The 22,862-nt window shown below is 43.5% G+C and overlaps 1 protein-coding gene across 11 annotated transcripts in view; it reads right to left on the bottom strand.

Moving 5' to 3' along the window:
- The window catches only part of phactr4a (phosphatase and actin regulator 4a), a 50,639-nt gene that overhangs the window by 1,987 nt on the left and 25,790 nt on the right, over positions 1-22,862 (bottom strand). For 7 of the 11 annotated variants that reach the window (XM_015976457.3, XM_070547670.1, XM_054736509.2 and 4 more), the window contains 9 exons: positions 9,252-9,410; positions 9,056-9,136; positions 7,542-8,954; positions 6,518-6,901; positions 2,760-2,891; positions 1,788-2,352; positions 1,432-1,673; positions 1,172-1,343; positions 1,042-1,097 (listed from right to left, as the gene is read on the bottom strand). In XM_015976457.3, coding sequence (XP_015831943.2) covers positions 1,042-1,097; positions 1,172-1,343; positions 1,432-1,673; positions 1,788-2,352; positions 2,760-2,891; positions 6,518-6,901; positions 7,542-8,954; positions 9,056-9,136; positions 9,252-9,410 — 3,204 coding nt within the window. The remainder of the gene's footprint in view (positions 1-1,041; positions 1,098-1,171; positions 1,344-1,431; positions 1,674-1,787; positions 2,353-2,759; positions 2,892-6,517; positions 6,902-7,541; positions 8,955-9,055; positions 9,137-9,251; positions 9,411-22,862) is intronic. The other 4 variants (XM_015976455.3, XM_070547671.1, XM_015976460.3 and 1 more) reach the window with 4 other exon arrangements.

The raw sequence follows: 22,862 nt of genomic DNA, 5'->3' as shown, positions 1-22,862 counted from the left end.
TTGTTGTCAGCATAACTGAGTTAGCTCAGGACAGCAGCAGGAATCCTGGATCAGAACCTACTGACAGATTCTGATCTTCACCATCTTCATACGCCGTTCATTCAGTCTCACAACTCACAGTCCTGACATCTACTAAATCAGGTTTATATGCCAGTTAAAACCGGTCTGGTGCCTCAGCACTCCTTGCTTTCACTTTAGTTTATCTCAACAACTTTGTCCTTCCAGATGTGAAGCTTCCTGTCTGCTCTGCTAAGACACATTCTGATCTCCTAATCTGCTGACGGACCCTCCTACAACTGTTGTACATGACTCATCTGATGAAAACGGGATTCCTGATTCATGCCAGGGTCTGCTTCATTAAGGATTTGAATCCTCACGACTCTTATAGAAGCTTTTATTACAGCCTGGAGATTCACCTCAGACGTCGAGTCGAAACGCATCAGAACCAAACTGCTTCTGCATCACTTGCTTCTATAAAACAGCAAGAGGTTTTACCTGGTTTTGATGACGTTTCCACTAATACTAGTCCTCCAAACACTACGGTGTTAGTTGAAAGGTCAGCAGAAACAAGGTAAACACTCCTCTGCCGTGTTAAAAAGAACCAGGTGATGCAGTGAGATGAAACACGTGAATGAACGTACAGAAGAAGTTCTAACCGGTTCTGTTTCAGCAGTAATACAGTCGTGGTAATTCAGACGGTTGGAAGAACTTTGACGCATTGTTAGACTACCCTTTCCAAGTAAAACCATAAACGACAGAGTAAAACGCAAAAGCTAGAAGATATCTGGTGTTTTCATGTAAACGTGACTTCCGTATTTAATCTGGACTGCACAGGTCCAACAGAAGATCTGAAACGGGCACGTCTGCGCTGCAGGCTTTAGTAACTAACTGCATGAGCAGAATAAATAGAAAACAAGTACAGAATAAAACTTTTGGCCACAAGCTGCTGTAGTGATGTCATCAGCTGACAGCAGACCAGGTTTAAAACGGTTCTTCCGGACCACACAAAGGACAGTGTTGAGGACTCCACCAGCGCCTCACCTTGAAGGATGTTTCTTTGCTCCAGCTCTTCTACGGTCGGCCTCTGGCTCAGCCGCCTGATGACATACGTATGGTTTAGCCGTCAGTCCGGACAGAAGGGCTTAGCGTGAGCTGATGGGAGGTGGCTTACCTGCCCAGCGTAGTGCCAATCTTATTCCTCACTGCCAGCCACTGCTCCCTGCTGTTCCAACTCATCCCATCATCGTTCCCCTGAGCTTCCATCTCGGCTCGCTCCTGCTTCTCTTTTTTCTCCAGCTTCAGAGCCAGTGTGTCCTTCCTCTTCACGCGACTCGCCAGTCCACCTTTTGGACACAAGACGTGTGTTTATATGGACAGACAGTATAATCGGACACAGCTATAATTCTTCCTGTCTGATGCAACACTCGGTACCAATAGGGACTTCCTCATCGTCGTCTGCATCATCTTCTCTGTACAGAATGGGCCCATCAGAGTCGGACTCTTCTTCGCGCTCCTCGCTCTCCTCTTGGTCCGCTCTCTCTGGGATGACCGTCACTCTGGGGTCTCCTATCAGAGCCCTCCTGCTTCGGGGCTCCAGTTCCAGCTGCCGAGGGGCTCGAGGAGGCTGAAGCTTCCGCAGCTCCTCCTCCATGTCAAAGTCGTCGTCCTCTGGCCTGCAAGGACAGCGCAGCGGTCAGGAACAATTAGGTTCCACCCCAACTATGAAAAGGTAGCAGTTGAAAATCCCAATATTATTATTATGATGGAGGAATTTTTGGGTCACTTACAGCCTGATGGGTTCGATGGTGACGGGGAGAGAGTAACGCACGTTCCCCCCTGCTTCTGTGATCACATCCGGAGGAGACTCAAACAGCAGTGAGTGGGCCCTCTGGGCACTTCCTGGGTTAGGCTGAGCTGGCCCAGAGCTCGTCAGGGCTCTCTGGATGCGAATGTGAAGAGGGACGACCGAAAGCTGGTTGGGGGGCTCGGCGGTTGGTGTATCGAATTTCACAGTGGGCACAGGACCAGTGGAGGGGGCACTGCTGGGCTCAAGCGACTTGACCCCAGGAGGAGACGGAGGTATGTGGGAGGGTGGCGAGAGCGCAGGCTCGACCGACATCTGGGGAGCTGCTGGATTTTTCTTTTCCTCGCCATTTTCTGATTTGAGGACAGCAGGGGGCAGCACTGCGGCACACGGAGGGCCAACGGTGGAAGACTCAGGGGCCTGACTAGGAGGAGTAAGATCAGAGGACTGGCGCTTGGTGACAGGAGTCATCCTTTTGGGCGGGGTGGGAGGAGAGCGCTTGGTGGGTGCAGGGACAACAATCACACTGCTGACTGGTGGTAAATGCTCTGTTGTCAAAAAAATAAATAAAAAATAAACATGAGTAACAATACAATGACATGTAAATGCATCAGGTTAGTTTATTAATAAAAACAAGCAAAAAGGTAATGAGTCAGTTATGATGAGTGAGAAGTCGATGGGTGGTTACTGACATACTGCTAGTTGAGTCAGGAGAAGGCGACTTGTTTACAGCCATTACCAAAGAGCATTCCCTTTACTCTGGCATGTCCATGCTGTGGCTGCATCTACAACTCATTAGTGGAGCCAGAACATCTCAGAGGGCAGCTAAACACATGCAGTGCATGACTGATGTTAAGAACAGAGCAGAGGCGCTCCATGTGATGTGAAGGTGGTGGATCAACAGCAGCCTGCAGGCTTTACTAGGCTGGACCGAGCTGTGGCCAGCGCCGGGTACCTGTACAGGTCTGGCGAGCCCTGTGGCACAGGTAAACGGGCAGAGAAAGGTGGAGAGCGAGCTCGCTCTGCTGTTGCCAGCTGGTCCAATAACAAGGCTGCCTGACATGAGAGCCCCTGTTCAGGGAGGAAGCTGGCAAAAATGAGTGGAGATGTCAGGGATGGGGCTGGGTTTACATTCCAACTGGGAGATAAATACACAAGGGAGGAGGAGGGGAGGGGCTGCTAGATAAGGCTTGTCTAGTTTTACGCTGTCCAGGAGCAGTCACCATCAACCACAAACAGAGGAAATACAGTACAGCTGAACAGCACAGTGACGGCTTCTGGACAACTCTCTGCCATTTACACCAACTAAGGCGATGCTCACGCGGGCAAGAGCACATCAAACTGGACTTTTTTGGTCCATTTGCACCCAAAGTCGGACCCAGGTCCTTTTCATAATTGGTCCTAAGTCCAACAAACATATTTGATGTTTTTGAATGAGTTTTGTTTGCACCAGAGGAGGTAAACGCTCCAACATGCATTGTGGATACTGGAGACGGAGCCAGTCAATGAACAGAACGTTGGGTGTTGGACTCGATCAGCATATGGGGGGAGAATTCTGTTCAAGCACAACTAGAGGTCGTAGCGTAACCAGGTAGTGTTCGAGCGTATTAAAGAAATGGCTGACCAACGGCACAGACCAAAGTGGTTATGTGTCAGAGGAACGTCAAGGGAAACGTAATGAAGCGTTAATGTTGTTGGTTCCGACTGCAGCAATGACCACACTGCTGTACAAGCACCAACATCTGTGGCTGCCATCGTTACCTGTGCTTTTCTGCATCTGGGGGCTACTTTAGGGCCGTGGACATTCGCACAACAAAAAATTTGGATTCAGTAGAAAATAATTCAGAATTAGGCATTAAGACCTGCAGTGTGAACGTAGCTGTAATCTGCTCAAACCGCTCGGGTTTAACACTCTTTATACATAACATAGTCCATAATAATAGTCTGATTGATGTATTGGTGCACTGTGTTTTAAATGACTATGCTATTGTGCAACAACAAAACTAAAAACACCGTTTTGGGGAGTGACACAATGACACAAACACAGACATAGCCTGCTGAACTCACAGAAAACAGCTAAGTTTTTTTCTAACAGCGTGAAATCACAACTTGTGCACGGAGGCTGCAACATCACAAACAACGGAGGAATGTAACGCCAGCCGGCGTTCAGGAGATGAGCCGTAAACACGAACAGCTAAGGCAAGCTGAGACAAAGGATATGAAAACGCAAAGCCAGTTCCGCTGTGCCCTCCGGAAAAGTTCTGGCGGTGCTGCAGAAAAGACGCCAGGGCACGCAGTAGCACGTCTCTTCATCAGTCACAGTTAGCTTAGCAAGTAGGAGCAATTAGAATGATAGCAGAAAATAAAAATTCTGCACTAAAGAGTTGGGACATGCTGGAACAATGGTAGCTAACAGCTGCACATCCACAGCGTATATAAAACCTTCACCAGCTACACTAGCAGGTGTTACGATGCAGCAAAACAAACCATCTATAAGTCATGTAGGTCTGGAAACTTCCCTCCATCAGGAATAAATGCATCCCATTTTACCAGAGTCTTACATGATCATGTCCAAGAAACTGTTCCGCTTTTGCTAACTGGAATCTGAAGGACATAGTGGGACCTTAACGCTCCAATTACAACAAGTCAAGGCAATGTGATCCTCACTCATTAAACCCAGACTCTAACCTAACTCAGGTACATTCCTGAACTTAGCGGGCATATACTCTGTCGCCCTCTCCAGGCTTGCTGTGTAACATAAGAGGTATGTTTATTGGCTTTTTCCAACTCATGTGCCCAAACAAACGCATTAAGCGGTGTTTCTGCATTGAATAAAGTTTTTCAGGACTGTATAACAACTTAATGCCTGACCAAACACAATAACCCTGGTGAGAATATTACCTATCCATTAGCAGCATGGCTAGATCAGAAGCCGTAGTACTTGCCGTTCTTTCCAGAACAGCTCTCCAGCGAGGAAAAGCCGGCGCAATTTTAACTCTGGTCTTTGCTCCATCACGTTCTCTTTTTCTTTTCCTAAGGCCATGTAGTCGAACACCCTTGCTCTTATTCTTTTATTTTTGTGCAATGCCCCAAAACCTACAATAAAATAAACTGTCAAACATCTGAAAAAGGGGATAAAAACATTTTGACCCAGCACTGATGATGAATCTGAACCTGAACTGAGAGTTGACGCAGTTTAAATAAACTCATAATGCATAAAAGCTGTGTGCACCCCGTTGCTCCACTTCGAATGTTCAACAATTAGTGTCAATAAAACCTTTTTGGTCTTTCAGTAGCTCCAAGGAGATTTCTGTTGAAACGGTTTTAATGAGACCTAAGTGCTGATGACTAATTGGCTCTGTGCTGAAGTGATTTGTAAACGCTTGTGAGCCACAGTGTTCGCTGAGAATCAAAACAAGCATGACTGTTGGCTCTCGCTTCATTATTGCTTACATCATTTCTGAGCTTAAATTAGCATTTATTCTACACATTTGCTATGTTTTGCATTCAAATCCCAATAGTTTAGCAGGAAAAAACCTAATCTCAAAACCTCCTGTGACTCAAAATGTAAAGAAGTCCATCACTGGCTCAGCTCTGTAAAAATGAGATCTATCATTAAAATCTTCTCTGCTGATGATTCACCATAAAACCCATGATTTATCAATAAACAAATAATTGATTCAAGCCAATCACCAAATTCTTACAAAACCTGAAGAGCTGCTAAACTGTAATGACAATTAGAAACGTGTGGAAAACCCAGACCACATTGTTTTTCGTCCGTCTTTGACAAATCTTTCGTCATAAACAGATTTGTGACTAAAACGGTGAAGGTGATACATAGCTGTCCAGTGTGACCGGTCAAGCTCAAACTTTTTGAGCACTCTCAGCCAAATTCAGCCTCTAACAGTCTTCTAGCACTGCTGGACAATCTACAACTCTGGTCTGTAATCGACCAATAACAATACACCCAGAGAATGACGTAAAACACTAGTGACGAGAGCACAATGCCAGGGTAGCATTCGACACATTAACAACAGTGAATGATACACACAAGAACATGTGGGCGCTGTTTCTCTATTCACCGCTGTTGTCTGCTTTTACTGACTTGTGCTTTTCTGCGATTATTCTAGGATTATTATCAGCATTTCCTGCTAGAGTGAGATGCTGTGCAGTTTGGTTTAATGAAATCTTGGACCGTACAGTGGGCCACCTCTTGAGAGTCCTCACAGTGTGACACAAAGAAGTGCCGAAAAATGCACAGAAACAATGATGGCAATGGCTAGTTTGAAATGGTTTAGGCATCAACTTTGGACTTTTTAGACTTTGACTTTTTTGTAGTCAAGAGCAGAGATGCTCAAGTCATTTATTTAGAAAAAAAGCTTTATTTCGGTCTTCTTTGACAATGTATGGCGGACTGCCCCATTGACCCACATATGTAGCGGTGAGTACGTCATGTTTTTTTGGTTGTCCAATAGCATGCGGAGACTGTTTGAAAGACAATCGTAGATTTGGCCCCTGACTGGTCTTTTTCTATGGGCCATGGTAGGGTGGCTTGCCAGGCTAGGATGCTGTAGCTCTCGGAACGTAAAATCGGAACTTACTTTGTTCCATTTTTTGGAAATTTATGACTAAGCTGACAAAAGGGAAGATATACCAAAGACCAAAGCTGCTGGTTTAAGAGAGAGGACAGTTTTATGCCATGATAAAACTCACCCAATGGTACAGGGTTGCTGTTGCGGTTGGTAGGTTTAGGTGGAGGGAGAGGAGGTTGCTTGGCATGGGGAGGAATGGGGGGTGGTGTGTCAGGCTCAGCAGGTGTAGCAGCAGCAAGCGGGGTTCGAGGCAGAGTGTCCACCATTAGGGAAATTGTCCTTGGTGGCCTGGCAACAGCTGTTTCAGCAGAGGACGAAACAGAGTCGGAGGAAGAAGAGGAGGAGGTGGAGGATGATGAGGCAGTGGGGGTTGGACTTGTAGGAAACTCAATGGGAAGACCAGCAGAGAATTTAGGGGGAAGCAAAGCATGTTTGGGTAGGGGAGGGTCCTGTTGAGAGTCTTGCATCAAACGGGGATCAAGGGAGTGACGGACACCAGCAGACTCTACAGAGGTGAGGACAAACACACACACACATAGGAAACACAAGAGGTCAACACGCAGAGCAACATGGAGGCAAGGGATGGGGATGAAGATAACAGAAGTGCCATTGATATCCAAAACAGATCCCTCTTAAAACTTTGCAAGGTTTCTCTGGCTAATCACAGCAACATGAATGTGGCGTGTTTGTAGCTCCAAATACAGATTGTACTAATGAGTATGGGGTCTGTTCTGTCAGAAAGGCAGAGAACTAAGCATGTACCATTTTAGATGACACATTCTACGCTCATTTTGTTTCTGTCTTACATTTTTAATTAACATCAAGGACCACGCTGTCAACAGGTGTATAGGTATGGTTTCACGCGCTACCCTTTAGGCTCTGCTTTACTTTGTACATGAAAGAACAAATCGATCGTCTGTAGCTTTGTTCTGACTGAGCCAGGAACTTACACACTAGTTCACACAACTATAACCGATCCTAAGCCAATGCAAAACTTTTTAGGACTGTTGGGTGCTGCTATACGACCTGAGTAACCTTACAGTAGCAGGAAAGGGAAAGTTATTTGGAGAATTCACAAAATCAATTTGATCTTATTGCTAAAGTGACATTACAGTAAAATATTTATCAAATGACCACCCTCTTACCTTGACGTTCTTTTACCTCCACATGTAAGCTGTATCTTGGCAGTGAATTCCTTGGGTCTACCTCCCTGTCCAGGCGAACTCTCTTGTTTTTGTCTGTCTCTGGATTGGCCACAATCCGTGAGTCTTCCTGAAGCTGCTGAGGCATCGGTTTCTCTCTCCTTTCAAGTTGATCTTTTGGCTCTTTTTCATTTCTGTTAGCCCTAATGTCCTTCTCTGTTGAAGCTTCTTTCCTGTCCCGATCTTCTCTCTCTCCTTTGTCTTTTCTGTTATCCCGAATTTCTCTCCATTCAAGCTCAACTCGCACATCTTGATCTTCTCTCCTATCCTTATCATCCCACTCTCTTCTGACCTTCTCCCTCTTGTCGCGGTCCCGCCTCTCCCTCTCGTCGCGGTCCCGCCTCTCCCTCTCGTCGCGGTCCCGCCTCTCCTTCTCGTCGCGGTCCCGCCTCTCCTTCTCGTCGCGGTCCCGCCTCTCCTTCTCGTCTCGGTCCCGCCTCTCCTTCTCGTCGCGGTCCCGCCTCTCCTTCTCGTCGCGGTCCCGCCTCTCCTTCTCGTCTCGGTCCCGCCTCTCCTTCTCGTCTCGGTCCCGCCTCCCTTTCTCGTCGCGGTCCCGCCTCTCCTTCTCGTCGCGGTTCCGCTTCTCCTTCTCGTCGCGGTCCCGCTTCTCCTTCTCGTCGCGGTCCCGCCTCTCCTTCTCATCCCTGTCTCGCCTCTCTTTCTCATCCCTGTCTCGCCTCTCTTTCTCATCCCTGTCTCGCCTCTCTTTCTCATCTCGATCCCTTTTCTCTCTCTCATTTCGATCCCTCCATTCTCTGTTATCGCCACTCCTTCTGTCTTTTTCGTCTCGATCCCTCCGTTCTCTGTTATCCCGTTCTCTCCTCTCCCTTTCTTCTCGATCCCTCCTCTCTCTCTCATTCAAATCTCTTGGTTCTCTTTCATCTCGAACCTTTCTCTCCCTCTCGTCCCGATCCCTCCGCTCTTTTTCATCCAGATTCCTAGACTCTCTCTCTTCTCGATCCTTTCGCTCGCGAATGTCTCTTTCTGTCTTTTCGTCTTTCCTCTCTTTATCATCTTTGGAATCTCTTCTCTCCTCTCTGCGATACCTATCATTTAGTTGAAGTCCTCGTTGTAAAGATGCTTTTTTCTTATCAAAATCCGAAGGAATTCGATTTCGGGGATCTATATCCATTGAGAATCTTGCATGAGAGTCCACATCCAGAGGTTCCCTATTAGTTCTACAAGAATCCGATTGTGTTCTATTTCTCCGTTCATCTCCAGAAAACTTTAAAGAATTCCCTTTCAGGTCACACTCCCCTTGGAATACTGGCATTTCTGGCACTCTATCTGCATTTAATGGTGCATGGTGCCCATTGTTCACTGGGGGAGCTTTGGGCCGATTCACGTCATTGCTCTCTATTATTGTGAAGAGACAATAAGATAAGCATTAATGAAAGCTACTTTGAGATTGTTTTGAATGTTTTGAATAATAATAAAGAACATGATATTCTACTTACCGTACTCTGGGAAATCCTTTAAAACTCCTCTATCAATCAGCTCTTGGCGAGATTTTCTTACAGAAATTTTTCTTTCCAAGGCTGAGGAACAAAAAATTCATAACATTTTTTTTTAACATCAAGCAGGATAGATAAAATAATTTTGATTTGATTGAATGTTAATGCAAAACAAAGATGTTAAAAGTAGCAAGCATACCTATGGATGTTTCAGTAAACGTCTTACTTGGTTTCTTCTTTTTCCATTTAAACTTGAATAACCCTTTCATTTTGGACATCTTGCTTTTACTCTTGCTTTTTCCATCAGAGTTTCCTTCTTCAGCCCCTGTTGTGCTCTGTTGCAAGTCAACCTCATCATCTGCACAAACATGCAAAGGCAACAAAAATTGACACATAACAAGTACAGTAACACAGCTTTTATTTGAAACAGTTTCAATGTAGCAGTAGTCTGAACCGTTCTGGTTACGCGATGAAATCTGTTTACTATTTAGAAGTTATCATATTGTTGCTTTTCTATTATGCATCGTTACAGTTGAACAAGTTTCTTTAAATCTAACAAACCCATTACAACAACATAAGATGCATCTGCATTACAAAACTCAAATCTGAAGAATTTTGTCTGCAGATGTAAAATGGCACTGCTTCATGACAACTCTATAAGCCTGTGACTTTCATTACTCTCTGCTTGCTGTACATAATGGTATTCATGAGTATTTTTATACTCAGGTTAAAAATAGTAATGGGTGTCAATCAGAAGGGAAGATGATACAGTAAGCTAAAAAAAAAAAAACAGGTTCACAAATGTGACAAAGAGTGACTCAAAATTCCCAATTTGGTGTCCTGCCATTAAACTCCTTGGGTAAGATCTGGGTGTGAAACTTCTATTTTAATTCTTAGGTGAAGAGTCAACAAACAGAAGTCACTGCCTGCACAACACTGAGTGGCTGTAATTACAGAGTCACAATTTCAACGGGAAATTCCTGGATGAGCTCAGAATCAAAACATACAACAAAAAAGGACTTAAACTGTCAAGCTGTCCAAATCTAATAAATGAAAACAGTGACACATTTTCCTTACAAGGCTGCTATAGCAAATTTGGTAAACAAATTTGCTTAAAACAGTTTTTTCATGCCTCTAAATGTTCTAACATAGTTTAGTTATAAGCAGAGGTGGAAAGAGTACTAAAATGTTGTACTTAAGTACAAGTATAATTACTTTCATGAAATTTTACTCAATTACAAGTAAAATTACCTGCCTCAAAATGTACTCAAGTAAAAGTAAAAAGTAACTTATTTCAAATGTAGTCAGAGTAAAAGTTACTTAAGCCCCCTTCAGACAGGCCATGAAAAACGGAAATGTTCCGGAATCTGTCCGTAAGACCTTTGTGTCTGAATACAAACATCCGGATAACGTGTTCCGAAATTTATCCGGACGAAGCCCCCTAGTAACAGGTCTGGACTTGTTACGGACAGGGTGGCTGCTTCAGACTGGTGAGGTAAAGTTCCGGACAAGGGGGAGGGGGAGGAGGAGGAGGAGGGGACCGGGGGACGCTGTGCGCACCTATATAGCCCGCTGCTGTAGCATGCGGCGAACCACGGCAGCTCGCCTCCTATGGTACCACCTAGACGCGCGACGAAGCGCTTCACTGATTCCTTTGAGCTTCATCATCCAGGTCTCTTATGCGTCTTCATGTGCGCAGAATTATGCTTAAGCGCCTCGTGATTTTTATCTTGAGAGGCGCTATAGAAATGATATTTTCTTCTTCTTCTTAACATAAGTCCGATTCCCACCCCACCCCACCCCCCGCAGCAGTCAGACATCTGGAACTTTTCCCTGCTGTGTGAACGCAGCCGAAAGGACAAGTTCCAGTACAAAAGTGGTGTGTCTGAAAGCACAGTTCCGGTTAAAAACCGGATTGAATTGTCCGCAAATGTTCCAGAATGTCTGTCTGAAAAGGGCTAAAGTAACTTTTTTGACTGTGCAAGGACGGGCTCTTATGGAATAGTTAAAAAAAAGACAATGGGGTATAAATGTCAAAGTGGCCGTTTTTTTAATTAAATGAACAAATATGCATATTGAAGTACAAAGGCAGTTTCACTGCAAACTAGTAACATAAATTAGGTTATAGTCACAAGCCCATGACTTTTCCCTGAATGCTTATTTAGAGCAGCTGATTTTTAAAGTTAGCAGAGTTCATCTTTGGTAGTGGGTTCACTCACTCATTTAAAGATATCGGCCAGAGGCAAAATTTGTTTGAACAGCATGTGTAAATGTGTATTAAAATCTCAGATGAAAAAGGTTTTTGGATTTTGACGGCTGGAATTGTAAGAAAATCTGATGTTTGTGACCGGCCCAGGAAAAACAGAAACTAACTTCCAGTCTAAGCCCTGGGCAGCAGTTGACGTTTCACATGGAGCTCTGCTGAAACAGCTGTAGTAAACAATGCCTGGCTCCGGTGTTTCTGCGTTAGCGTTATAGCAGAGAACAATGTGTCATCAATCAGATATAGCTTCTGAAGCCTCTACTAGTCCATCAGATTTGTTTTTTCTCTGGGATACGGCGACGAGAACGGTTATTAGATTACTGGAGAAGTTCAACCGAACTTCGACCCCGCCAGCTGGATATCACTACCAGAGGTGCAGACATGTTTTAGACCGTTTGACTCAGAAGAACTGCGACCTGATTTGGACACAGAGGAGGATTCTGTTCATCTTCAGAACCAAAATCGGTACAGTTTGTTTACTTTTCTTAAATATTTCATTTCTGTGCTCCATTGGGAGCTCTAAGCTGACAAGTTTTCAGCTGATTTTAGCTCCATCATGTGTCCCAATATAGTTCAGTAATCTACAGTTTTACTGCTGTGTGTATTTATTGACATAACTCTGGAAAATAATGAACCTACAATTTACCAGAATAAATCTTCCTGATGCTGGAGTAACTCCGAAGCTCAACTCGTTGTTTGCACTAATGCAGGATGTCATGGAGGTTTTAATGTTGAAATATAGAGATCATCTTTTAGATTATATCTGTGTGTGTGTGTGTGTGTGTGAGTGCGTGCGTGCGTGCGTGTGTGTGTGTGTGTCGTAGCTTTCCCAAAGGACTTGTTCTTTCCTTACCGGAGCGAACACGGTTAGTTTTGCTGCAGTCATGCTAACGGGACTCGTCTGGAGTCCAGAAGTAGCGGTGCGGTTCTAGATGGATTTATAGATGTAGGTTATTATTTTAGATCAGACCTGTTATTTAAAAATGCGTGTAGGACATAGACACATGGCTCAGACCTTTTGCTGCAGCTGTAAACGCAATTTTACGTAATAATTAGGAGCATGAAAGTAAACATATAACAGTGATTCACAATATTAGCATCAGCAGCTAGCTTGTTTTACGTGATGGAGTGACGTATGCGAAACACAGTTCTTCACTGTCTGGAGGAGAGGATTTGGATTTTCTGTAATGATTTATGACAAAAGTCCTTAATAAAATAAAAAACTGGACCCAGTACATGTTTATATAGATAATAAAGTGTAGTTATTTTGCATTTCTACAATTTTAATGCCGAGCCTTCACCACTGAAACCAGTTTGTTCATCCCAATCCTCCTAAATAATCCTCCAATCATCCAATTGGAATCCTTAAGGGTCCCGTAACGTACATCCTGTCAGAACAGGCCTTGGGGAGCCCAGGTGTTACTAGAACTAATGGTGTCTCCTCACCAGCGTGATTCTCCAGACTGTGAAGGTTGGTCTCCAAATATGAACTTCAAATTCATGCATTTATCTCCTCTTGTAACACTTTAACATGTTTTAAAAGGCTTGTATCATGATATGTTACACCTCCCAGACCAAAGATAGGTCCAATATAAGATAAAACATTATCATAAACACTGCAGAGACATCATTGTTTATTAAATACAAGTTATTTTCCTGAGCCATTACTTTGCCATGCTGTCTTATGCAGTCACACACACACACACACACACACACACACACACACACACACACACACACACACACACACACACACACACACACACACAGCATGTTAGAATCATGTGAATGACTAACTACACTGAACTGCTTTAGTAATAATTTAATCTCTTATTCTGGAGTAAAATAAAGAAAAAGCTCAATCATCACATATCTGTGGCATCAAGAAGCATCTTCTGAGTTCAAACACAGGGATGAAGCACAGTGTTTACACCTGAACAGTATCAGGATTAACTCAGAGGCCTGCAGGTCTTCTGTTTTATGAGCAGAGCGCTGAGAATCCGCTTCTTAGGAGCGCTAAACGTAATTTTGCCGCTTCCGTGCGCGGTAGGGAAACACATTTCAAACACGGAACCGAGTCTGGTTGCCGAACCGAGCAGAATTCTGATGACGTCACACCAGTGTGCGAAGGTGCGGGTTCCAACCCACAGGAGAGGAGGGAGAGAGGAGGTGAACAGCAAGTGGATCACAGGGACTGAACTGATGTTTTTGAGCAAAACTGCGGTAAAAATGGCTTTGTCCTCATCATAAAGCGTGTATCTAAAAACCTCCGCCAATAACATGGCACCATTACTGTGTCTGAATTATTGTGTAAGATAAAAACCTCATATTGCAAAAGTTTAATCAAAATAATATTCCAGATTTTTTGTAAATTTTAATGTATTTTCATGTAGAAAAGTTGGCAAAAATGAAGCTAACACTAGCTCGCTTACTATCTCTGTTCAGGCTGTTACTAATTTTCATGAAGTTCTGATGAATCATGCACCAACAAAACTATCTGAAACGCCCTCTGAAACCAATTCTTTATTTAGATTAGGGCTGCACGATATTAGGAAAACCTGCGATATTCGATAAAAGTGCTTAATATTGCGATATCGATATTACTCACGATAAATGAACAAATACTAAAGTATGCAGTGTTGATGTCGTCTGGCGTGTGACGTCTGCTCTGGGTTCAAAGCAAACAAAAACTAATGCATGAATTCCATTACAACATAACATTTTTATTGCAAAAACATGCAGCTGCACCTGCTACTGTATTAGCAGCTGCACCTGCTACTGTATTAGCAGCTGCACCTGCTACTGTATTAGCAGCTGCACCCGCTACTGTATTAGCAGCTGCTCCCGCTACTGTATTAGCAGCTGCTCCTGCTACTGTATTAGCACCTGCTACTGTATTAGCAGCTGCTACTGTATTAGCACCTGCTACTGTATTAGCAGCTGCACCTGCTACTGTATTAGCAGCTGCTCCTGCTACTGTATTAGCACCTGCTAATGTATTAGCACCTGCACCTGCTACTGTATTAGCACCTGCTACTGTATTAGCACCTGCTACTGTATTAGCACCTGCTACTGTATTAGCACCTGCTACTGTATTAGCAGCTGCACCTGCTACTGTATTAGCAGCTGCACCTGCTACTGTATTAGCACCTGCTACTATATTAGCAGCTGCACCTGCTACTGTATTAGCACCTGCTACTATATTAGCAGCTGCACCTGCTACTGTATTAGCACCTGCTCCTGCTACTGTATTAGCACCTGCTACTGTATTAGCAGCTGCACCTGCTACTGTATTAGCAGCTGCACCTGCTACTGTATTAGCAGCTGCACCTGCTACTGTATTAGCACCTGCTACTGTATTAGCAGCTGCACCTGCTACTGTATTAGCAGCTGCTCCTGCTACTGTATTAGCACCTGCTACTGTATTAGCACCTGCTACTGTATTAGCACCCGCTACTGTATTAGCAGCTGCACCTGCTACTGTATTAGCAGCTGCACCTGCTACTGTATTAGCAGCTGCGCCTGCTACTGTATTAGCAGCTGCGCCTGCTACTGTATTAGCAGCTGCACCCGCTACTGTATTAGCAGCTGCACCCGCTACTGTATTAGCAGCTGCACCCGCTACTGTATTAGCAGCTCCACCCGCTACTGTATTAGCAGCTGCACCCGCTACTGTATTAGCAGCTGCACCCGCTACTGTATTAGCAGCTGCACCCGCTACTGTATTAGCAGCTGCACCCGCTACTGTATTAGCAGCTGCGCCCGCTACTGTATTAGCAGCTGCGCCTGCTACTGTATTAGCAGCTGCGCCTGCTACTGTATTAGCAGCTGCGCCTGCTACTGTATTAGCAGCTGCACCTGCTACTGTATTAGCAGCTGCACCCGCTACTGTATTAGCAGCTGCACCCGCTACTGTATTAGCAGCTCCACCCGCTACTGTATTAGCAGCTGCACCCGCTACTGTATTAGCAGCTGCACCCGCTACTGTATTAGCAGCTGCACCCGCTACTGCATTAGCAGCTGCACCCGCTACTGTATTAGCAGCTGCACCCGCTACTGTATTAGCAGCTGCACCCGCTACTGCATTAGCAGCTGCACCCGCTACTGTATTAGCAGCAAAACAACAAACTGCATGCATGCAGTTTCTCAGTGACTTTAAAACATCACCTCCACCATAAAACTTTTTCTGATGCTCCAAATACAGAAAAACATCCCTTACCAGGGTTTTAGAATAAATAAAAATATCAGAAAATAAGTTTAAATGTTAAATAATAGTTAACATCACTTAAATGCAACAGCTAATTCTCTCATTGCTACTGAACATTTTCTCCACTTATGTGGTTATGATACAAGGCTGTTGCTGTAACTGGGAAGTGAACTGTGCTGGGCCAAACTAGGAGAATATTAAGATTTTCTGAGGGAAAGACAAAAACAATTGTCTACCTTTCAGAAGAGGAACTGGCAAAAAAAACTACATGGAAAATATGGGAAAACATTTGTTTTTATCCCCAAATTGAACACGTTTACCTAGATCTTAAAAAGCAGCTCAGATGATGAAACTGCAATTATGATTCTGATAACAGGCTAACTAATTGAACTAAGATAAGCGGCTAGCAGAGCTTCTGACTGACAGTTTATGTGCAGCAGCAAATCAACTATCCTGATTAACAAGGTTATAAAAGCTCATAAAGGAAAAATCCTTTTGATGTGTGGGGGAACTTTTCCAGGCCCTCTTTAGCAGGGTGGGACTGGGAGGAGAGTGCTGTAGCCTTTTAGCTGGAAGCTAACCGGAGACTGGGGCTAAGGTGGGTTGGTTCACCGGCACGTGTCGGAGTCAGCTCAGTTATTATCAGCTGCTTAACGACACTCAGCGGACTCACGTTTGAAAGCAGCGCTGATTCCAGAAACCTCAGCACAAAGTGCGTTCGTTAATCTGAGCCAGCATGACGAACAAGGGAAGTGAGCAGCAACGGAAAGCGGGGGCGGAGCGACGCGGAGACAGTGGAATTTGGGGGTAAGGGTCTACGTAGGGGGTGGACGTATTACATGAACGGACCCATCTGATTGGCCGCATATCAGAAGGGTTACATTTGATTGGTCAAATAATACTTCCACGTAAAAAACAGAGCTGGTTTACAAAAAGCCGATGTAGGACACGGATGGAAATGTTTGAACCAAACATTTATCGCAGTTTTTGCCGTGTTTTGCGATGGGCCTATTGCACGTCCTGTTATCGCGATAGGGCTGGACGATATGGCAAAAATAGAATATCACGATTTTTCCAATATTTTATCACGATTTCGATTTTATCACGATTTTTTATCCATGAATAGCATAACTTCAATTGCGTATTAAAAAAGTGAAACATTGAATAAATAAACATTTACTCATATTAGGGATAATCAACACAGTGCTAACACACTTATATTTTAAACTCACACCAGAGATGATAAAAGCCCTGAGAGAAACAATTACAAAAATCAGTTTTTCTCGTTTTTCAAGTAACTTAACATAAACTAAAATCGTAAACATATTTAAAGTGCAAACATGTCAATTGCAAACGTATTGTGCAAACATTAACTTGTTCAAAATACTATGTAGCTCCCAGTTGCTCATGTAGTGGATAGTTAAGCTCAAATACGGCTCTGATGTGCGGCTGGACCAGAGATCGCTTGTGGTAGCAAAAAACTGCGCATTCTGAATATTTTCTGCAACTCTCACTTTGCATTCAGCGTACATGCGTGGAATGGCGGTGTTCGAAAAATACTTGCAGCTGGAAAACTCGTAGCGCGGATCCAATGTTTATATCATGTTCTTAAATCCCACTCCTACTGTTCGCACGGGACACAAATCTTTAACCAAGTGGTACGTCACTGCATCTGTCACGCTGTTCCGTCGTCTGCTGTCTCTGTCGTAGGGAGTGAGTTTTGTGAGTGTTTCTGTTAGCGTTTGCTGCCTGGAAGAAGCACTAGCCGCTGTAGCCGCAGGCTTTTTAGCTTTAGCTGCCAGCTGGCTCTCATTGTATTGTTTGGGATGCTTTCTTTTCAAGTGATTAAACAAGTTTGTGGTGTTGCCATCGCTTGCCTTGACGCTCTCCTTGCAAACTTTGCAAATGACGTTTCGCTACTCTTTGTCATCTGGTGAAAAACCAAACCAGTTCCATATAATGGATAGGGATGGGTACATTTGACATTTGAATCGGTCCGGTACTAATTCCCGGTACCTACGAATCGATACCGGCACTTAACAGTACCAATTTGATACTTTTGAGTGTTTATTATTTTAATTCTCTTTTATAATTAAATATATATTTTTCTCAATATATAACCATATTTGATAAATATCACGATAAATAACATTCAACTGTTTGTATTTTAACATTGTTCTTGTAGTTTTATAAGCTGATTATTAAACTGAAGCAAACATCTTTACTGTGAACTAAATTTACTGTGTATCTTTATTCCTTTTGCCATCTTTTTTCATTTGATTTTTCCTACTGGGAAGTTAGAATTTCCGAGGAGAAAGCAAACGCACCATTAGCTAATAACAACGGTGGCAACGGAAGCTAACATATCAAGCTAACGTTATCTTTAACAGTTTATTTAACTGCTGGAGCAGATTAAAACGATGATGCCTCACACTTAGATCATTGTCGCTGGTTTCATCTTCACCCAATCACCCATCGCATTTAGTAAAGTGAAGCCAAACTTTAGAGCGCGTTCATGTTCATCTAGTCGGAAATTCGGAGTTCCGAGGAGAAAGCGAACGCACCATTAGCGAAACGGAAGCTAACATATCAAGGTAACGTTATCTTAAACATTTCATTTACCTACCGGAGCAGATTAAGATGAGGATGTCTCACTTAGATCGTTGTCCGTCGCTGGTTTCATCATCACCCAGTTACCCATCACATTTAGTGAAGTGGACCCAAGCGTTAGCGTGCGTTCTTTCTACCATGCTGCTCTGTTTACAACTCGCTCGCAGGGTTCGACGACATAACGCTCTTGCGTATGCGCAGATTTCTTGGCAAGTTCTCATTATGAAGGACGGGTACCGAAACGAGGCACCGTTTGAAATGACGTGAATCGGTGCTCGGTCGGTACTATGGAAAAGGCGTTCCTCTTCGGAACGAAAACCTCGCTGTCGCTCCCAGCCGTGGCCGAAGCCATGTTTGTTCACACACAGGTGAAAACAAGTGGGGCACTAATATATTACTCTGACTCACTCTGATTGGTTAAGGGTCAAACAAAGGCGTGTCATTCACCTAAGGTAAGTTCCTTTTTCATTCAGAGGCAGAAATTCAACAGCAGAGCTGTGAATCGTGATAAAAAGGTCTCTCAAAAATGACAGACAGTCAGATGTGTAGATCATAAAACGGTCTAAAATCGTCATATCGCCCAGCCCTATATCGCGATGACGATAATTTTTCGATATATTGTGCAACCCTAGTCAAAACCATTTCCCGCTCTTGTTTCTTTCAACTGAGAAACATTTCAAAAGTCCGTAAACTGGTTTCTACTGCAGATCTGGAAAAAAATAATCCATGCCTTTGTGTCATCACGCTTAGACTATTGCAACACTCTTTTTACTGGTCTCAGCAAAACCTCCCTCTCACGCCTTCAAGCCATCCAAAATGCAGCAGCCAGACTCCTAACCAAATCCAGCAGACGAGCTCACATCACCCCAGGTTTACAGTCCCTCCACTGGCTCCCGGTAGAATATAGAATACAGTTTAAAGTTTTAGTCCTGACCTATAGAGCTCTTAACAACCAGGCTCCAAGCTACCTATCTGAGCTTTTATCCCCACACATCACCTCTCGCAACCTTAGATCCACATCTGAAAACCTCCTGGCTGTTCCTCGAACCGGACTAAAAACCAAAGGGGACAGGGCCTTTCAGACTATTGCACCCAGACTTTGGAACAGTCTACCTTCTAATCTCCGTCTCTTGAAATCTGTAGAGGTCCTCAAAAAACATCTTAAAACTCACCTTTTCATCCAGGCTTTCCCCCGCTAAATATTCTAAAAGATGGCTTTGTTCTTGTTCACACCTTGACTTTGTTTTTACTCCTGATTTTGGTTACTATTGTTGTCACTGCTATTGTTTTTATGATGTTTTTATAGGTTTGAGGTATTTGCCCTGATTTTACTCATGTTGTACAGCGCTTTGTGATTTATATCTGTGAAAGGCGCTATATAAATAAACTTTACTTACTTACTTTCCATCTTTTCCCCTATAGACATTTGATTACGCACAAGTAGGTGATCAGCTCAGGTTTACACAGAGCAGAAGGAAGGAGAGAGCTCTGGCCGCACAGTTTAAACGTTCCTACTTTAAGAAAACTGTTTAATTGCATTTTTTTTATGTGCTACCTGGGCACTCTAAATATTCATTTAAAATTAAATCACAGGAAATTGTAATGGTATCAAATGTTTATTAATTACTATTTAAAAAATGAAAGTGATGGGGAAAAAGGTCGATCATATTTTTCTAACCCTGTCTGTTTAGCTTGACGTCTGATATATATATATATATATATATATATATATATATATATATATATATATATATATATAGCCATGCCATGATGGGGGGGCTGGGGGGTGCGTCGACATGGTCGGAACATAGAAGGGGTGCGCGGCTAAATAAGTATGGGAACCACTGATCTAGGTCAATCCACAGCAATAAACTGGGAGCCTTTATCCTAGTTTACATGTACTTTAAAAACCAAACCCTCAAATGAATGCACTCCAATCTACTACAGTAGGTGGCGACACGTACCCTCTCTTGTTGGCATCCTTTAGGTTAGCATAGCAACACAAACACAAACAAACGTTGGCAGGAGTGATGCAGACAAAGTCAAAACAGCATATGCACAACGACCGAAGGAATGGAAAACAACGCTGCAGCACAGCTTTAGTACATGCTGTACTATCTGACGGTTTTACACACGTTACATTGTGGTGATGATATTGTCAGAAGGCCACTCCTGTGATGTCTTCACTTCCAGAAGATGATTCTCCAACTGGTCACAGCTCAACTGAGTCGTTTACATGCAGATGAAGTCAGGCTCCTATCGCATTATCTAGGTAATTCTGCTAGATAAGCCCCAGTTCAACCACAGCCAGACTAATGTGTTTACATGCATTAAAAAAAACAACACCAGTCTATTTAAAGGTAATGGTTAGGTTTTCTTTGACGCATGCAAATGCCAGGGTTTCCCTTACATAGGCGTAGCCGTGGCGGCCCGCCACGGCTGAAATCCCACCGCCACGCCTACAATATCCCAAGTTTTTTTGTTTGTTTTTTTTGCGCTGTTTCCCGAAGAAGCAGCGGGAACTACTATGTTGTCGCTTGTGATCACAGCCGGTGGGCAGCAAGGAGCAGGCAGGGCAAGGTGAAGTGCCAGCATAAGTTACTGAGTTTAAAATTAGAAAGGTAGCAGTGGATATAATGCTTTGTGGCTTACATGTTTCAATAGCATTAAGATAAACGAGTGTTGACGATCTTGACAGGGTTTCCTCCCCCCACCAGGCTAAGCATCACTTATTATGTAAAATCACTTATTATGTAAAATTTATTCATTTTTTCATGTCTGACTTTAACCACATCTAATACTGTATTACGGCGTGAGCGCAACAGCGACAACTTAAAATCGATGTGTGAGCAGCGTGAGAGGTCGGGTGTTTCATCTGAACCCTTAAAACCTCCAGCAGGCTACGCTGCACTATTGACGTGTTAGCGAGCGGTGCTAACAACTTAGCGACGTGACATGTCTCGGAGAAAGCACAAAAACACGTTGGACGCTTCTTCTAAAGCGGGAAAATAACACCTCTTCTTAAGCAGAGCATGACGTCGCCTCGGCTCGTTCACGGCTGAGCCGGACTGAGCTCGATAACATTGACCCAGCACAGCCACTGGGTCGTTGGAGCTGCCCCGTGACTGCCTGATGGAAAACCAGCGGGTATCATCAGACTCGTAAAGTTTCTTGTTTTTGCTGGGGACCCCCTGTATTTTACCGCTCCCTCCTGCAGTCTTCCCCTATCAACAATTAAAATGATTCTGTAAATCCGTGTATCAATAGAAAAAATCTCTGCCTCTGCCAGCTGCAGTAAATGTAGTCTCCAAATGATAAATAAGAGGTGCATTCATCTGTGTATCTCCTTTGATCCGCATTAGTGATATTCTCAGCACCAGAACACTGAAGCTAAGAAACAGACGAGTTTGTTAGTAATTTTATTTATTAGGTGCATCTGACCTGTTCTATTGTTCTCTGAAATGAGATCAAATCAGTGCTTCTATGGGTTGTCTCCACTCTGCACTGGAAAATTTGACTTCCTAGGGGAAACACTGAATGCACTTTCGGACCTGATCCTGGTAACGGCACTGGCTTCGAATACAGGAATTAACTTAAAGTTTGTCGTTGCCCGTAAAGCCATAAAGGGTAACAGCACATTCACATGCAGACTCATTTCATTACTTCTCCAAATAGATTCATACAATTTTTAATGACACAGAATTTAAATTAGAGGAACAGGTAGGTTTAAACACGACTGTTCATAATATTGTTCCACCGTGCAGCTACCAGTCTCGGCCTAAAGTATTGTTCTGCTTCCACTACACTGTTGAGTCAATATTTAATTCCACATGTCTAAAGAATCTGCAGCATTCAGGAATAAGGACACTCAACCGTTTTACTGAGTTTGTTCCATGTTCAACAACACAAGACTATTCAATAATTAGTAAACTGTATACATTCAATGCAGTTTGGACGTGATTTAGAACAGCTACATTTGATGATCTACTATGTGTTTTTACATATATATTGATTACCTTAAAACGTAGAAGTTAATAAAAAAAATAAACTAAAATGTTTCACCTTAGGCTACAAGAACAACTGAGTTCTTAAATACAATAAAAGTTAAGGGACCAAACAGAAAAGATGCAAAAATAAAAATATCGACGCAAAGCAAGCCATTGGCTGCATTTGTGAAATCTCGTGCAGAAATGTAGGCACACTCAGATCCGTGAACTAGCATCACAGGTGGTTCTGGCACCAGTAAGTGCTGGGAACTGGGTAGAGTGGGGTATCAATAAACAAGGAGAACACTTCTGTGGTATGGCTACAACAAAAGCTGCATGGTAAATGTGCTCAGAATATGAACACAGACTCCTGACGCCTTAGCTGGAGCCAATAAAGTTTTTAATGTATAAACATACCGTTGGAATCAAGGCCCAGACTTCAGTAATGACAAATGCTTCTTTAAATTGCAAGATCTCATTAAAGCACAAAAGATGCACAAACTAAAGGACACTGATGCACTTCCTTGGTCCTTTGTGGTCAAGCTGTCCGTATGACTCATGCCGATCACATGAAAAGTTGACACCAACTATTCAGAATGGCAAACCAGAGTCAAAAATACATCAGCAGGGAGAGCAAATATGTAACTAGGGGGAGTAACAGCAACCCAACAGTGGACCTTGACTTAAATGCAACAGTCACAAGGTGTACGGCTGTGGTTTTACAACGAAGGACGGACAAAGACT

This window comes from Nothobranchius furzeri, chromosome 19 (genome assembly GCF_043380555.1).
Source record: "Nothobranchius furzeri strain GRZ-AD chromosome 19, NfurGRZ-RIMD1, whole genome shotgun sequence".
Classification (NCBI taxonomy): domain Eukaryota; kingdom Metazoa; phylum Chordata; class Actinopteri; order Cyprinodontiformes; family Nothobranchiidae; genus Nothobranchius; species Nothobranchius furzeri.
The sequence above is the reverse complement of the archived record's forward strand: the minus strand, read 5'-3'. Positions and strand labels throughout refer to the sequence as shown.